Source organism: Octopus sinensis, linkage group LG5, assembly GCF_006345805.1.
Source record: "Octopus sinensis linkage group LG5, ASM634580v1, whole genome shotgun sequence".
NCBI classification, from domain to species: domain Eukaryota; kingdom Metazoa; phylum Mollusca; class Cephalopoda; order Octopoda; family Octopodidae; genus Octopus; species Octopus sinensis.
The window spans coordinates 72127315-72146427 of NC_043001.1; the positions used below are offsets into that span (position 1 = coordinate 72127315).

The 19113-nt window shown below is 40.0% G+C and overlaps 1 protein-coding gene across 4 annotated transcripts in view; it reads left to right on the plus strand.

Moving 5' to 3' along the window:
• The window catches only part of LOC115211911 (coiled-coil domain-containing protein 191-like), a 73867-nt gene that overhangs the window by 28068 nt on the left and 26686 nt on the right, over positions 1-19113 (plus strand). For 3 of the 4 annotated variants that reach the window (XR_004999092.1, XM_029780658.2, XM_036502732.1), the window contains exons 8-11: positions 1431-1593; positions 3053-3243; positions 7271-7496; positions 12937-13139. Coding sequence is in view for 3 of the 4 variants with exons in the window: in XM_029780658.2 (XP_029636518.1) it covers positions 1431-1593; positions 3053-3243; positions 7271-7496; positions 12937-13139 (783 nt within the window). In the remaining variant the exon portion in view is untranslated. The remainder of the gene's footprint in view (positions 1-1430; positions 1594-3052; positions 3244-7270; positions 7497-12936; positions 13140-19113) is intronic. The other variant, XM_036502731.1, reaches the window with a different exon arrangement.

Sequence of the window (19113 nt, forward strand, 5' to 3'; positions counted from 1 at the left end):
CTCTTAGGGTTTAGCTCTGTCAAATCCTACAAGCTCATTGAGCTACACCTGATTCTAGTTTCTGTAGCATATAACTAGGCAGATGTACAATATGGCCCCCCTTTCATGTTGGAACACCATTCCATCCCAGACTTAACTCTCAGCTGATGCTTGTAATTCAGTTGAGTGAACTGGAGCCATAAGCATCACATGGCTCCATACTGTGCCGGTTTTCTCTCTTACATCCTACATCTGACTTCCCTTTTCTCTCTGATGATTTGCATTCACCCATTCATGCACACTAACATTGCACATCTAGCAGAGCATGCTTGCTTCATTTATTTTGATTATTCATAAATCCTCTGCATTCAATACCTACATCTTGCTTTCATTTCAGCATCACACTTCATACACAAACATTATACAATTTACCATTTACTCTGAGAGAGAAATTCTTTGTTACCAACAGACGGAACTGTCCCCAGAACCCTTTTCCAATCTGTTCTTACTCCAGTTACAATACTGCCCTTACTAATTAGATTATTCAGCTAACAAAAGTTGTTAAGTCATTCTGAGAGAGTCTTTCTAGCATGCGAAAGGATCTATTTCACGTGTAGTCTTCTTGCTGTTTGCTATCGTGCATCCGCTACATACAAACCCCACTTTCTCTGTCAGCCTGCCTGTGATACACTACATTTCTTGTGTATTTGTTGTTTACATTAAGTACATTGTATGGAATTTCTCTCTGTTCCTTCTCTGTGAATCTGTGAATAAATTTTAAGTAATCATTTCAAAAATTTTAAACTCTCAATAATATTTGAAATGTGTTATGTAAACTTACATTGCTGTTTAAGCATTTTTTTATATGCATTGCTGTGGACACATTACTGTATATACATTGTTATGTAAACATTGCTGTGTTGTGTAAACAGGAGTGTGCAGTTGAGTTGAAAACATGTTCTACTGATTATGTAAATGAAGCAGCTGTAAGATATTTATTGAGGCAAACATTCAAAAGAGCAGTTTACTATTGCCTTCTCCAGGATGATATGAAATCTAAAGAATATTCCCAGACCTGGTACAAATTCTAGCTTGAGGTAATGTAACTTTAAGTGGCCTGCTTAAAAATACTATGGAATATCTATAACAGATTTGAACTCAAAACATATGAGCTGGCACCTCAATACTATTATCATCTCTACATACAACATAGAAGCTTTATTTTAAATGCTGGGAAGATGGTTAACATCAAAGTGTGTATAACCTGTGTGACCATTTTTAGTAAGTTCATATATTTTCTGTACGAAACCAAAGTTCTTAATGTGTGTAATGTTAGGACTCTTCTAAATGTATTATTTAGTACATTACATGAATGCCTCCAAATCTATTCTTTCCCTTCTTCTGATCCAAGGGACCTTAACTCTAACCTCTAACTATCCAATTTCTCCCAGACAAATCCAACTTACCAATGATTGTCCTCAGCAACCAGCAACTGAAATAACCCCACATAAGAATTTCTCCAGCATTGAACAATGCACCACAATGGCTAAGACAGAACAAAAAATGGCCAAGTATGAAGCTTTGAAAGTCAAACAGAAAGCTATCAACATACAGGTATGACATCTTTAATGCTAAATGATACAAAAGTAATCTGAAGGTGATGTAGGGATGAGAATAGCTTACTGTAATTAATTTCTATATTCTGAACTCAAATCCTTCAATTTTTTTTTCCTCTGAAGTCAGTGGAACAAATATACTTCTTACAGAGCATCGTTGCTAGCATGGAAAGCTGTTATAATACAATGTTGATGATGATCTCTCTCTCTCTCTCTCTCTTTCACACACACAGTTGGTGGGAACTTAGTATGCATGAACATTGGAGCCTCATTCAGGTCTTTGCATAATCATCTACCATTCTTTTGGTTTACTTTTTGGCCCTGATTGAAGCTTTTCCCATTAGAGATAAACCCAAACATTCCAGCCTCTTAGTGATTTAACTTGTTTAGCAAGCACTTTGCATGGATAAAATAATTAATTCTTGTCACATCTGACATAAACTGACCCCCTCCACATCACATACGACTTATACTGGATATCCTCATGCACAACTCTTCTGATGGTGCATTCTGAAACCTTGAAGTCCTCTGCAATGGCCTGGATTGACTTTCTGGAGATTTTTATCAAGTTTTTTTCTTGGAATTTTTTTACAAAGTTATGTATTCTGATGGTACTAGGACTCTCTATATGCATTTTGCATTTAGCTGCTGATGTTGGATGTCTGACAGCAGCTCCCTGCTCCTTTCAAGCTTTGACAACAAAGGATTGGGTACCTTTCAGGAAGCAGGCTATCTCTGTATTATTATGCTGTGCTTTTAAGGTGATGATTACAGTGCACCTTTTCATTTGCTGAGTCAACCTGATTTCTGATATTATTTAGATTAAAAAAATAAGTTAGGAAAAAGTTAGAGCTCTTGAAAGAGGTATACTCAAAAAACTAATGCACCCTCTATATTACATGTGTGTGTGTGTGCATGTGCGTGTGTGTGTGCGATATGTGCAGTGTGGCTGTGTAGTTAAGAAAACCTTGCTCCCCAATCATGTAGTCTTGGGTCAGTCCCACTGTGTGACACTTTGGGTGAGTGTCAACCATGCCAACCCATAGCCTTGTAAGTGGATTTGGTAGACAGAAACTGAAAGGAGCCCATCATGTGTGTGTGTACTTTTGTCTCAACATAATGTCATCATAAATAAGAGCCATTCCTTTTCAATCTCCCATGTAAACATGTCCAGCTTTGAGGCCATGGAAGAATATTACGTTGCTTGAAAACAGGTGAAGGTTGGTGACAGGAGGTAGATTTGGCTGCAGAAAAATCTACCTTGTTGAATTCTGTCTGACCCATGCAAGTATGGAAAAGTAGATGTTGAAATGGAGATGATAATGATGATGATGATGGTGGCGGTGGTGGTGATGATGATGATGATGACGACGACGACGACAACGACGATAATGATGATGGCGGTGGTGGAAGAGGAGGTGGAGGAGGATATATATATATGTATTTATATATTTCAGATTTTACAACGACATTTTATGGCTTGGACAAGTGTCATATTACAGAAAAGGGTGAGATATGGAAAGGTTTCTGCTCTGGCTGACTGGAAGTTATTGCTACGTCATTGGAATGCATGGAAATCCTTGTCAATGCAGAATAAAATGGAGAAAGAATTGCAAGTTCACCAACAGAACATGAGAGAATGTCAAAGGTGTGGTTTTTATAATTACACTCAGAGAAAGATGTTGAGTTTATTTAACATACAGTCTCAAAGGAGAAATTTTTCTCCCAAACAATATCCCACGGCAAGTGCTGTTCCACATTTGAATGTAGAAGAATGTGTTATAAAGACTATTGACTACATCTTGGGAGCCTTTTCAAGAAATTGAGAGAAACTATTTCTTGGGAATATTCTATGCTAAATGCAACCTGCCACATTTGAAGGCTATCTTTGCTGTTAACCTGCCTGCAATCCTACTGCATCTCTTGTGTTACCATTGTTTACAATTGTTTACATCTACACACTCTATATGGAGCACAACTATTTCCCAGATAACATCAGTGTCCTGTCTTCTCTTCTACTTTCATGTCTTTTATTTTGGCTAAGTTTTCTTCAAAATCCTTCCGTTCCAACTTTTGCTTCCATGTCTGTAGTTTTACTTCAAATCTTACATGGATCCTTTTATAAGAACAAGGTCATCGGCATACAGAAGTCCCCATGAACAACCAGTCTTAAACTCCTCTGTTATGATTTAAAAGTACATAATGAACAGGCATGGCTGTCTGCTTCCCAACCACATGGTTTCAGGTTCAGTTCCACTTCATGGTACCTTGGGCAAGTGTCTTTTACTATAGCCCCAAACTGACCAAACTTAGTGAGTGGATTCTGTAGATGGAAAGTGAAACTGATTGTTTATATGTGTATGTTACTGTGTCTTTGCCTTGACATATAATAGCTGTATGCAAGTGTTATGGACAAAAATAAGCAGTGTCCTTGATTTTCAATCTTATGAGACATCTCTGGTTATGGGGAAATATTACCTAACTTGAAGACAGGTGAGGGTTGGTGACAGGAAGGACATCTGGCTGCAGAAAACCTGCATCAACAAATTACATCTGGTCCATGCTAGTGTAGTAAAGTGGACATTAAAACTCTGCTGATGATAACGGGAAGGCTGAAGAATGAGCCCTGAGGGACCCCTATCTGCTTGCTGAATTCATTTCTGTACTCATTGTTAACTCTCACTTCAATGACTGTCCTTTGTATATAGTTTGCATTTCCCTCACTAGCCATTCATCTACTCCTAACTTCTTTAGTGCCCACCAGATGACAGAGTGAGGTATTCTGTCAAAAGCTTTCTTTAAATTTACAAATGCTAGATATAGAGGCCTATATCCAGATAAGTATTTCTTTTGCAGTTGTCTCACTAGGAAGATGGGCATTGATGCTACCTCTTCCTGATACAAGGCCAAACTCCATTTTCTCTTGGCTAATCCGGTTATGAATCAATTTTGGAATAACTTATTTTTAACTTCCAAGATCTAGTTCAACAATTTGATGTATCAATGGTTTCCTCTCTTTGTACATCTCCTTTACATTTGTAACAGTTTTTAATAATGCTGCTGCACCAGCCATTGGGTATGATGCCTTCTTGTATCACCTAATTAAGTATTTTAGTAACTAATCTATAACCTATTTTGCCAGATATTTTAGGCATCTCCAGCAACTATTTCTAAAGCACCAGCTGTTTCCACAGTCTTCATATCCTTAATTGCCTTATCTGTCATACTGCTTCCAACTTCTATGACCAGTTTCTGTGTTGGATCTACTTGAGAGCAACCCTCTCTCTTCCATGTATTCTCTATGTCCTCATTTAGCATCTGTTTTCCATACTGGCATGGGTTAGACTTGTAAGTCAGAGAGTTGTACCAGACTCCAGTTTGATTTGGCTTGGTTTCTACCATTGGATGCCCTTCCTAATGCCAACCACTCCAAGAGTGTAGAAGATGCTTTTTACATGTCACTGGCATAGATCCCGTTTATGTGTCACTGGCACTGTCCACAACTTATTTCACTGGGCTTGATGTATCTTCTCAAGCACAGCAAATTGGCAAAAGTCTAGTTCACTTGTTATTGCCTTCGTGAAACTCAACATCTGAAGATCATGTTTCATCACCTCAATACTTCCATATCACTTTTTTTATTGTCATTGAGTGCAAAGGTGCTGTTATCATTCTATATATACTTCTTGAAACATCTCAATTCTCTCTAGTACACTTGTCTCATTATTCTGAACAGTACATATCTCTGATCTCCCACCAAAGAACATGTGCAAATGTCTTTCTTTCTGCCTCTTCTTTTGCCAAGTATACCTGATATATAGCTTCTCTTCTCGCTATTTGATACTTTTCTTTGCCAGCTCTTTCTTCTAGTGTGTCCAGACCTGACTCTTATCTTTCATAGCTCTGTCTACAACATTATTCCATCACCAAGCAGGCAGGTGGATGGATGAATGGAGGGATATAATAAAACCCATACAAATAATTATTTTGAATGAGAATATAAATATGATTTATACAGTTCTATATTTAAGAGATGAGGAATTATGTACATTATTTACATTTGACGGATATTTGTCCTCATCTTTGTTGTTAACACAACGTTTCAGCTGATATACTCTCCTGCCTTCATCAGTTGTCTTGGGGAAATTTTGAACCTGGGTTCTCATTCCTAAGGTATTTTTCGATGTTATTATTATTATCATTATTATTATTGTTATTATTCAGGTCACTGCCTGGAATTGAAAAATACCTTAGGAATGAGAACCCAGGTTCGAAATTTTCCCAAGACACCTGATGAAGGCTGGAGGGTATATCAGCCGAAACGTTGTGTTAACAACAAACAAGATGAGGACAAATATCCGTCAAATGTAAATAATGTAAATATAATTTATTTAAAGAATTTTTTTTTAATGTAATGTAGAGGGTGCATCAGTTTTTTGAGGACACCTCTTTCAAGGGCTCTAACTTTCTTCTAATCTATTTTTCTTACTTTACTTTTCAGATAAATAATATCAGACATCAGGTTGACTCAGTACATGAAAAAGGCATGCTGTAATTGTCACCTTAAAAGCGCAGCATAGCTCGCTTCCTGAAAGTTTTCCAATTGGTCATTGTCAAAGTTTGAAAAGAGCTAGAGGCTGCTGATACAGAGCCAACATCAGCAGCTAAATGCAAAATGCTTGCAGAGGGGCCTAATACCATCAGAGCACAGAACTTTGTACAAAAATTGCAAGAAAAACTTGATAAAAATCCCCAGAAATTCAATCCAGAGGATTGAATGCAAAGGACCTTAAGATTTCAGAATGCACCATCAAAAGAGTTGTGTATGAGGAAATCCAGTACAAGTCGTATGTGATGTGGAGGGGTCAGTTTATGTCAGATGTGACAAGAGAGAATCATTTGATCCATGCAAAGTGCTTGCTATACAAGTTAAAACACTAAGAAGCAGGAGTGCTTCAGTCATGGCCAAAAGGTAAACTGAAAGAATGACAGATAGTTATGCAAAGACCCAAATGAGGTTTCTATGGTCATGCATACTAAATTCCCAGAAATTGTGATGGTTTGAGAGTCATCAGCAATGAGGGAGATGTCATACCTCTTCATTCTTTTTCACAGGACTTAAGAGTCAATGCTACTGTTCACGGAGAGGTGTTAGGGAAAATTGTGAGACCCTAGATAGATAGAGTATGCAACAGAAGACCATATGTCTTCCAACAAGACTTTTTGCTGTCTCATAAGGCTAGGACAACCCAAACATGAATACATGCCAATCTCCATGACCATATTCTCCCAGGCACATGGCCTCATAGCTCACCAGAACTCAATCCACCAGGCATAGTCATGAGAAGATCAATCAACATCCCCATAACACCATACAAGCTCTCAAGTTCACCATAACCAGCATTATGTCCAAAATTGATTAATATTGTCTGATTCAAGCCTGCCTGTGCTTTCTGCCCTATATTGAACCAGCCATTGATGTTAACGATAGATTCATTGAATAGGTGTGACAAAAGGTTTCTCAAGATTATTTGTATCAATTTCTTTTCATACACACAGCTTTCCTTTGATGAGTTACGCATCTTTTTCTAAATTCATACAAATAACCTAAAGAAATTGATGCAGCATATATATTGTTTATCTACTTTTTTTTTTGTTATTGTATTTTTGTTCAGAAAAGACAAAATGGCAGGTGAGCACTACATCACAAAGTTGATGAAGAAGTGCTTCTGGACATGGCAACTATACCTTCACAGAGAAAAAGAATGCCAGCGTTTAAAACTCTCTCAGAAAGAAACCAAAGTCAAAATGGAGAAACTCTTAATTGCTGCTGCTTCAGGAAAAATAAATGTGGTCAATTCTTTGAGCAATTCTGAGACCAAATCTAAAAATTTAACCAAGGTAAACCTTACAAGCAACGACTTCACTACCACATTTGCACATTATATATATGTGTGTGTGTATGTTTGTATGTATGTGTGTGTGTTTTTCTGCATATGTATATATTATCATCATTGTTTAATGTCCCTGTTCTATTCTGGCATGGATTGGACAATTTGACAGGATCTGATGGGCCCAAGGAATGCATGGTTCTTCATTGTCCACTTTAGCATGATTTCTACAACTGGTTTGCCTTTCCAACCACTTTACAGTTTGTACTAGGTACTTTTTTTCATGCCACTAAGGTTGCCATGCAACTTGCTTGGAAGACTATGAACCTTTAAGGAGAAACTTTATGCTAGATGAAGAGTAAAGATATGTAGAGTATGAGAGAAAAAGGGCGGGAGCAGAATACTTTTCTTGTTGTAGAACTACATGATCACTCACATTTTGGAAAAGATAGGAGTGATTGGATGGAGATGGAAAGGGATAGAAAATAGAAGTGATGAGGAATCGTAGTAGACCTTCAAGTTACAAGATGGACAGAAATGAGTGGGGCAGAGGGATCAGGAAAGATGCATGGTAGTGTAGAGCTGCAGAATAGTAATGATGATGGAGTAAACAGAAGGATAAAAGAGAGATAACATGATGGATGTGGGTAGGTTGCAGGAGTGAATGGGGAAAAGAGAGGCATGTATAGTTTATGAAAAGGATGAAATATTTGGGAGGAGAGATAATTTGGTAGCACAATGACGAGGCTACCAATTGTAGAAAACAATGGTGGATAACAAATGAAATACTAATTTTTCTAAGCACTTTTTATTTCATTTTTCCCTTGGGTGAATTTGATCAATGAAAACTGAAAGAAACCTGCTAAACATGTGAATATGTGTGTGTGAGGTGGAAGATATGTAAAATAAGAAATCCCTTACTTGAAAAACATTTAAGGGTTAGCGAAAGGAAAGGCATCTAGCTGTAAAAACAATACCTCAATGGTTGTCTAACTCATGCTAGTATGAGAAAATGGACATAAGACAAATGATATATAGTAATCAGATGAAAAAAAGTGAAGATTATATTTTTACATAACTTTATTCAATGTTATAAACATTTGGAATTCCCAGAGGAAATTTTTCTTCATTATGTAACGGTTCCTTGTCTCATGTTCTCATGGACAAGGACATTCCTAAGCATGATGACATCTTGACTGTAAATCAATCAAAGAAGGTAAAGTCCCACTCTCACACATATGTTTGATGGAAACCCTGAGAATCTACCTCAATAACTTTGTCTGAGGAGAATAGTCGAGAGCTAATTGTTCCATTAATTAAGTGATTTATTATGGATACAAATCATTGTATAGTAAGGAAACAAATCCTCTAGTGATTTAAAACATTTGTAACATTGAATTATTTATAAAAACGTAATCTTCCTTTTTCTGGCTGATTGCTGTTATACTCTGAAAATAATGTACCAACCAATCAATTGGTGAATAACCTTGGATTTACAGTTTGGATCACCTGGTGTATCTAACCTATATTCCTATATTCACCACTAGACAGTCTGTTAGCCAGGTACTTTTGTATTTTTGCATGGATTGCTGACTGAGGTATTCACCTGGATTTCTTCAGCCCTTATTTTCCTTTACTATATATGTGTGTGTGTGTGTGCAGGGTTCATAAGGTATTTGAGGACATACCTTTTTAGGGTCATTTCTGCATTTTTTTGTTCACTCTGTATAGTCTTTGTTTCAGAAAATGATAAAGGCAGACCCTCAGCTTACTGAAGAAATGAAGGGTCATGCTGTTATTGTGGTTATAAAGGCTGAGCATAGTGATTTAGAAATATCTCGAGTTTTAAAAGTAGCCAGATCTTTTGCCTACAAAGTTTGTAAGGAGCTAAAGACTGAAGATGGAAACGTATCACCAGTATCAAAGCATAAAAAACATTCTAAACACTCTGAAATCATCAGAACACCTGAATTTATCCAGCTAGTTCAACAGACCATTGATTACAATCCCAGAAAGTCCAGGAGGTCAATTGCAAAAGATCTCCATGTGTCAGAAGGAGCAGTCAGAAATGTTGTCCACGAAGACGTCAGATATAAGTCTTATATGATGAGGAAAGGTCAATTTGTCAGAAAAAGCAAAAGAAAATTACTACATCAGATCTAAAATCTCTTAAACAAACTGAAAAATCCAGCAGCAGAAGATTTGATTTGGCTTGTCTCAAACAAGAAAAAATTTGACCAAGATCAAAAAGTTAACAGAAGAAATGATAGATGGTTATGTGCAGACCCTTTTGAAGTTCCAAGTGTCATGCAAACAAAATTTCCTGCAACTGTCATGGGTTTAGGGGTTGTCAACTATGAAGGACAGGTGATGCCTCCTTCTTTCCACAAAGCCTTAGAGTTAACTCTTCCACCTACATTGTGGTCCTGGAAATAATTGTTAAGCCCTGGATAGACAGTGTAAGCAATGGAAGGCTATGTGTTTCAGTAAGACTGCACTATTGCACATGGCTCTAGTAACACTGAAATAGATGGCTGAAAATTTTCATGATCACATAACCCCTAACATTTGGCCTCCTAATCGCCCAGATCTCAATCCATTGGACTATTATATGTGGAGCATTGTTGGGAGAGAGGTCATTTTAACACACCCATCACACCAAACATTCTATGAAAGCTGCCATAGTCAGAGTAATGTCCAAAATGAACCAGGACCACTTGATTCGAGCATGTAGATGATTTAGACCTCATATAGAAGCAACCGTTGAAGCTGAAGGTGGCTTTATTGAATAACATTATAGAAAAGAAGGTTTGTTTTTTTGATAAATGGAGTTATTATCTGTTATTATATATCTGTTGTTTTTTGTAAACATAAATCTGTCCTCAAATATCTTATGCACCTTGTATATACATGAGTGGGTGGACAAATGAAAGGAAAAGGCGCTCAACACATTTAGTAGGAGTTACATGTATTATTTAAAGCAGTTTGATTCAACTCCATCTACTTAAAGTTTTGCGAGCCTCTAACAAGCTTGGACATTAAACGATGATGATGATGATATATATATATATATAAGAATTCCGGGTGGAGGTTGGGGTCCACCAAGGCTCAGTCCTCAGCCCCCTCCTATTTATCATAGTCCTCCAGGCAATAACGGAGGAATTCAAGACAGGATGCCCATGTGAGCTCCTCTATGCTGACGACCTTGCTCTAATTGCTGAATCACTATCAGAACTCGAGGTGAAGTTTCAGGCGTGGAAGCAAGGATTAGAATCAAAGGGCCTTAGAGTCAATCTAGCTAAAACCAAAGTCCTAATAAGTAGGAAGGTAGACAAATCTCAAACACCTTCAAGTAGATGGCCCTGCTCGATCTGTAGAAAAGGCGTAGGTAGGAACTCTATAAGATGCACCAAGTGTAAGCTATGGACACATAAGAGGTGCAGCAATGTCAAAGGAAGGCTAACTAGGAAGATAGTTTTTGTATGTGGCAGATGCTCTGGTTCAATAAAGACTGAAGATGTGCAGAGACCATCTTCCGCCACATTCCAGAGAGAAAAACTTGAAATAGTTGATAGTTTCCGTTACCTAGGTGACCAAGTCAGTAGCGGGGGTGGGTGTGCCGAAAGTGTAACTGCTAGAGTAAGAATAGCCTGGGCAAAGTTCAGAGAGCTCTTACCTCTGCTGGTGACAAAGGGCCTCTCACTCAGAGTAAAAGGCAGACTGTATGACGCATGTGTGCGAACAGCCATGCTACATGGCAGTGAAACATGGGCCGTGACTGCTGAGGATATGCGTAAGCTCGCAAGAAATGAAGCCAGTATGCTCCGTTGGATGTGTAATGTCAGTGTTCATACCCGACAGAGTGTAAGTGCCTTGAGAGAAAAGTTGGACTTGAGAAGCATCAGATGTGGTGTGCAAGAGAGACGTTTGCGCTGGTATGGACACGTAGTAAGAATGGATGAAGATAGTTGTGTGAAAAAGTGCCACACCCTAGCGGTTGAGGGAACCTGTGGAAGAGGTAGACCCAGGAAAGCCTGGGATGAGGTGGTGAAGAACGACCTTCGTGCTTTAGGTCTCACCGAGGAAATGACCAGAGACCGAGACCTTTGGAAGTATGCTGTGCGCGAGAAGACCCGGCAGGACACGTGAGGCCATAACCCATGGCCCCTACCTGGGACGTAGTCAGTCCACCTGTGCATACCTTCCTTCTTGGGACACTTGTGAAGACCTGTTGAGGCAAGTGAAAATCAAAATCAAACCAAATCAAAATCGATGAACATCAATGGAATTTGTATCTTTGTGGTACCAGTGCCGGTGGCACATAAGAAAACCATCCGAACGTGGCCGTAGCCAGTACCGCATCGACTGACCTCCGTGCTGTGGGCACGTAACAAACACCATCCGATCATGGCTGTTCGCCAGCCTCGTCTGGCACCTGTGTCGGTGGCACATAAAAAACACCATCCGATCGTGGCCGTTCGCCAGCCTCGTCTGGCACCTGTGTCGGTGGCACATAAAATCACCCACTACACTCTCGGAGTGGTCGGCGTTAGGAAGGGCATCCAGCTGTAGAAACACTGCCAGATCTGACTGGCCTGGTGCAGCCTTCGGGCTTCCCAGACCCCAGTTGAACCGTCCAACCCATGCTAGCATGGAAAGCGGACGTTAAACGATGATGATATATATATATGATGGACGTCTTTCAGTTTCCATCTTACTACATCACTTACAAGGCTTTGGTTGGTCAGGATGTGTAGTAGAAGTTATTTGCCCAAGGTGCCAAGTAATGGGACTAAACTTGAAACCATGTGGTTTTAAAATGAACTTTTTGGTGAAGCTGCCATGTCTGCATCTATTATTATATATTTTGCTGTAGAAAAGTCTTTATGTTTGGAGAGGGAGAATTAGCCTTCAACTTTTTCCATCTGAAGAGTTTTTTTAAAACTTGATATTTAAATGCTCTTATCTTTATATATAAAAGTCAAGTTGTTTGTCTGTCTCCTACGATTTAGATTCCTAACTACTCCCACATTTTGCGGTGCAGTTTAACCAAAACCGGGTATCTTATAGTCGTGATTCATATCGAGCCCTTCTGGGTATTAGCGCGCGTCTACGATTTAAAAAAAAATTTACCATCATTTTTTCCCATTTTTAATGCATTTTTTGCTATTATATAAGGGAAGTAACTCTCTAAAAATGTATTATTAAATCTAAAAACGTAAAAAGCTACAGTAACACCTCCCTTTGTGGTTAGCCATATTGAGATGGCTATTATACTTTACATCTCTAAAAATGCTTATATAGTTATTTCCCTTACAAACCCGAGCAACGCCAGGCAATACTGCTTGTTAATATAATATATATATATAGCTTTATCTACTTTGAGTTCCACCATTAGAAATGATTTAATAAGCCACCTGTTATATATGAAATTCTTTATCCCTTCATAGAAGAAGCCAGACATTGAGAAATGCATTAAACAAGTGAAAATTTCAAGTGTTCCATGCAATTCTGATGGTAGTATTATTGGGTGTTCACAATTGTCAAGTGTACCATGGAAAGCTTCAAGAAAGCTGCTGGACATGGAAACTCCTCAATTTTGTCAGCTTGTTGCAGGAACAAATACTGAAACCTATTCTTCAGATCAGAAACAGTTAAGTGCATTTTTAATTACTGGCTATTGTACAACTACTACTACTGCTGCTGCTACAACTACTACTACTACTGGTTTTTTTGAAACTGCCACCTCTGCTGCTACTACCACCACTACTGCTGCTTCTCCTGTTGCTACTACTACTACTACTACTGCTATTACAATTGCTGCTGCTACTACTACTGTTCCTATTATTGCTGCTGCTGATGCTACTCCTCCTGCTTCTGCTACTCCTGCTTCTGCTACTACTGCTACTCCTGCTTCTGCTACTACTGCTACTCCTCCTGCTTCTGCTACTACTGCTACTCCTCCTGCTACTGATATTTCTGGAACTTACACCTCTCAAACTACTGAAATTACTCCAGCCGACCTTCGCACGACTGGTTTTTCTATCTCATCTGCTTGTCAATCACATCGCAATCCTTCTTCTGATTCTTTTGCATTATCTACAATGGGTCGTAATCAATCCTGTCGCCGATGTTGTAAATTGTGTATGTGGGCGTTCCTGATGTTGCTGTTGTTGCTGTCATTGTTTGTTGTTGTTGCTGTCATTGTTATTAGCATTGTCCTTTAGCACACCAGCACCATGTGGTTAATTCAATAGACCTTTGATGATGATGTTGTTGTGAGACAGTTAATGTTATGGTAAAGGGTTATTAAAGTACTGAGCTCAAATAGCAGTATTTTTATGATATTTACCTGTTCTTTTATATTCTACTTTCATCGAGGTTATTGCTAATAAAATTATTATCGCTGCTATAGAGGTGATGCTTTCACTCATTGTACAACTATCTATCCTACAAAACATTAGATTGTACCAATGCGGAATTCAGTATCCCACTGTGTTGGACTTTACCATCCATTCTTTAAGAATCAATAATTACTAATGAAGGACTGAGGTTAGTATACATCCACAATCCAAAAATGCCTGGCCTTGTACTTACCTAAATTAGATAACTGTTGTAAGTTTTCTTGCTTGCATTTGCTGCACTACCAAGCACAACTCTGTGTATGTTGGCTATGCACAGTGTGTTGAACTGATACTTCTATGTGTTGTGCATTTTTTAAAGTCCCGGGATTGTTCTATTTTTTTCATCATTCTCAAGCCAACTATTATGATAGGGATCATTTTTGTTTTCAGGTCCCTCATTCAGGTTATCTCTATTTCCAGATCTTTGTGTGGGATGATGTCAGCAGCTGGGGAGCTGACAGGAACTTGGGGCTGATTGGAAGAGGAAGGGGCAGCAGTGACATGTGCGCAGGCAGGGGAGGATTGGGCCTTTTCGATCAGGGTAGCAGAGAGAGTTGGGCATGTGAGCGCTTTGTCAAGGTAGGGGAAAAGCAGCTGCTATTTATAGCGTTCGGGTCGGGCCATGTGGAAGGGTGCATTACCACTGGAGAGGTCTCCGTTGACGAAGAGAAAGTAGGTGTCCTTATTTCAAATCTCCTGCATATACCACAAGCTATTTCGGCGCTCCATATAAGACGTCACCACAATGACAACGAAAATCAGGCTCGCCAGCGACATTATCAGACCCTTTAATGGTGAGGGCGATGTAGTGGCCTGGATTCGTAAAATCAGGCTGGTGGGAGACTGCAAGGCATAAGCCATGTGGTGAGCCTTATGACACTGTATTTGGAAGGGAGTGTGTTGACTCTATATCTTGAGATGGACGAGGAAGAATGTCTGAGTGAGGAGAAGATTGAGCAACGTCTGAGAGACGCTTACACCAAGTGTGCGTACACAGCCTTTGCTAAGCTGGGCACAATTAAATGGACGGGAGAACAGGTGGATGAATACGCAGCGGAGGTTCGAAGGCTAGCTACGCTGGCTGGGTTTACAGGAGAAGGCCTGGAGAGAGCAGCATGACTGGCGTTCGTAAGTGGGTTCCCTGTAGGGATTCGACTGCAACAATTGCCCGGGGACAAAAAGATGGCACTGAGCGAACTTGTGACTCAAGCCTGCGTGTTGGCGCGAAACACTGGACAGAAGGTGATAACGAAGGCGGTAACGGAGGTGCATAAAGACGGTCAACGGCTGGAGAAAGATGCAAAGAAGCCTACCATGCAATGACAGCGGCCGTTTTCAGGCCGGTGTTTTAGATGTCAGGGGTCGCACATGGCAAGGGAGTGTACACAACTGGAGCCCGTCTGCTATCGATGCAGGCAGACAGGGCACATCGCCCGTGATTGTGACCAGGGAAATGACCGTGGGAAAGTTGCTGCTCCTTGAACTTTCCCTGCAAACGAGTAGAGGCGCTTTTGGAGACGCTGCCCTTAATTGATGTGGTCTGGCTTCTTTAAGCAGATGACTTTAACCACATCAATGTCGCCGAATTAGATGCGGTGCTGAAAGGGGTGAACTTGGCCCTGAAATGGGGGCTGCCCTCAATCGAAATCCAGACGGATTCAGCCACTGTGCTTGGCTGGGTAGGATCAGTGATCACTGGTGAGAGGAGAGTTTGGATGAAAGGTGCCGCAGAGATGTTGGTTAAGCACCATCTAGGAGTTCTAGGAGAATTGATTGCTGAGTTCAGACTGAAGCTGAACATGTTTTTTGTGCCTTCGGAGAGAAACAAGGCAGACGCACTGACCAGGGTGAAAAAGGCGTGGTTGGAGGAACCGGAGGAGGCACAGAAAGGGATAGCTGTGGCATGTCAGTTGGATGACTCTGAACTGAAGAGACTGCATGCTATGCATCACCTGGGTGTGGACAAGACCCTGTATCTGGCGAAGAAAATTGATGCTGACGTTAATAGGAGAAGCAACCGGAAAGTGGTCAGGAGCTGTGACAGGTGTCAGTCCATTGACCCTGCTCCATGTGGGCATGAGCAAGGAAACCTTTCAGTGGAGCACAACTGGAAAAAGCTAGCTGTAGATGTGATGCACTACCATCAGGGAATGTATCTCTCCATGGTTGACTGCAGGTTGGGCCAGCTGGCCATTTGGAGGGGGTGGAGAACGGGCACTGCTGACGAGATTGCGCAGATTTTGAACGGGATATATTTAGAGAGGGGTCCCGTGGAAGAACTGCTAATGGACAATAGGGCGGTGTTTTGTTCAGAAGCACTGAGGGATATGCTCGACCAGTGGAAAGTGCATCGCTTGTTCAGAGTAGCATATAGGCCGAGTGGTAACAGAATTGTAGAGAGGCACCATCGGACAGTCAAGTCCATAGCGGAAAGAGGGTACATTTCGCCACTAGAAGTAGTTTTTTGGTACAACATGTCTCCCCAATCTGGACAAGCCGAAGAATCTGTGCCATACAGAGCTGTATTTAAATATGAATGGAGGCACCCGAGTAAAGCGCCAGAGGGCCACGAGGAAGAGAAGGGACCCACTTGCGTGAAAACAGGGGAGGAAGTCTGGGTTAAGCCACCGAAGGCGCACTGTACGACTCAGTGGAGCAGAAGAACGGTGATGGCGGTCAATTCCAGAAACAACGTCTCTATGGATGGAATGCCGCGACATGTCTTGGACCTTTGCAGGATTGTCGCTTCGTTGGATGACAATTGTGAAGAGAAGGAGAACAAGGCACCCTCCCAGTTGGATGGTGGATTTCAGTGTGGAGTAGAGAGAATGTGATCTTTAAGATCAGGGTGGCGTGTGGGATGACATCAACAGCTGGGGAGCTGACCGGAAGAGGAAGGGGCAGCAGTGACGCGCATGCAGGCAGGAGAGGATTGGGCCTTTTCGATCGGGGTAGCCGAGAGAGTTGGATGTGTGAGCGCTTTGTCAAGGTAGGGGAAAAGCACCTGCTATTTATAGCATTCGGGTCAGGCCACGTGGAAGGGTGCATTACCACTGGAGAGGTCTCCATCAACGAAGAGAAGGTAGGTGTCCTTATTTCAAATCTCCCACATACACCACACTTTATTCTTTAATAATTTCTCCATTTCTTTGAGACAGGCTTTATCATCTGTTAGGACTGATACTTCAGTATTCCTTGGTGATATTTGACAACAATATCTGGTCAGTTAATGTTGATCACACTGTCTGTATGTATTTGTATGTCCCAAAGAATTGTCACTTTGTTATTCTCAGAGACCTTTCCAGGTGCATTCTTATCACCTTGATCACATTGACCAACCGGACTGTCCATGCCTCTCTGGATCCTCAGCACACCATGTCATCAGTGAAATAGAGGTGGGTCAATGACTTGCTGTTAATGTTCACACTACCTCACCAGTCGATGTCTGTGATGATCTGATTGAGACACAAGGTGAAGAGTTTCAGAGATGGTGTCTCCTTGTTTGATACCCTTCTCCACCAGTACTCTTATGAGTGACAACAGCAGAGATTTGTTAGTGGTACACCCTGAATTCACCTCTTGGTGTTGATCTTGACATTTTCAAAGGCCTTCCCATAAACCACAAACATGACACATGAAGGCAGTCTGTATTCTTTTGCTCACTCCAGCAATTGGGTCAGAGTGAATATATGATCTCTTGTGCTGTAATTCTTCTGAAAACCTGCTTGTTCCTATGGTTGTTGTTCATCTAGATGTGATAATTGGTTTAGGATTATCTTCATGAACAACTTGTATACTTGGGACAAGAAGCATATGGGATGATAATTCTTCAGATCTTCATTATCTCCATTCTTATTTTGGTGTCAAATTGATGAAGATTATGTATCACTGATCAAAAAACTGAAAGAGTGCTTGAGGAATGTGAAAGAGGCAAGTCCAAATGAGCAGAAGGGAAGAACCTTGGAGGAGATAAAGAAACTGCTTGAGAAGAGGAAGAACATGAAGAGAACTGTAGAAGACCACCTTGAATATTCCATTCTCTGCAGGATGATACGTCAACAGCTGATGAAAGACTTCAAGAAATATCATACAGAAAAGCTCTGAAAGGCTGCCAAAGAAAGAAAGAGCCCTAAGAAGTGTGAGAGGGAGATGGTATTGTACAGATTGAAGGTGACGTCATTCAAGAACTCAAATGGTGGTCCAGTCAATAAAAAAAGTGAGGTTCAAAAGATCTGTGAAGATTTTTATCTTAAACTTTTCAAGTTGGCTGTGGGGACTGAACCATTATCGTCACTCCAAAGAAAGGAAAGTGTGCCACCCATTCACATTAGTGAGGTTGAAATGGCTGTCAATTTAATTTGATAGAAAATGGAAAAGCATCAGGGAAAGATGGCATAACATCTGAAATGTTGAAGTCAGGTGGAGATCAGTTTTGGAAAATCTTTGCCAAACAATTTAGTCACCATCTGGACAAAGGTAAAATACTATCACAATGGAAAGAGTCAAAAACCATCCTGCTGCTTAAGCCACATATTTTATGTTGGTACTTCATAATGCTTGTGAAATTTCCAATATATATAAGCTACACTTTTATCATGTCTTCTTGGCAAAGATTAGGCAGCCAGAGACAATGTGATAAATTGTTTTTTCTATCTCCACATCTTCTGTAGTTACTGTATTCTACTTCATTACATGCTTTGTGGGGTGGGTCTCTGATGAGAGGAGGCTTTGATCTTATGCCACATCAAGAATCCTTCTGTTTCAGCTTTGTTTTGTGCCTCTTATTGTTGCAAATTTTTCTTCACTACTTCTATGCTGTTCAAATTTTTTAGGTATTGGCCATGGAACAGATATTTTTCTCTTGCTGTTGCTTTATCATGGTATCCTGTATTCCTAATTTTTGCTAAAATTTTGATCTTTTCACAATTTTTGTTGCTACTGCTTTTTCTTCGTACCATATATGTTATTGCAATCTGTTTTATATTTGTTGGTTTTCTTGTTCATGCTTTTTATGTCTATTAGTTTTCCATTATTCTTTATATGATAATTTTGTAGTTCTTCTGTAAATATTTGTAATATTTTTCTAGTTGCTTAAAGCCCCTATCTCCCATGTATTTATGGTAAAAATAATCTTTCAACATCAGGTTTTAGATTATGTATTCTAAATGCAGTTATTATTTTTTTTGTTTTCCTGTTTATTGTTGCTTATTCATTTACCATCCA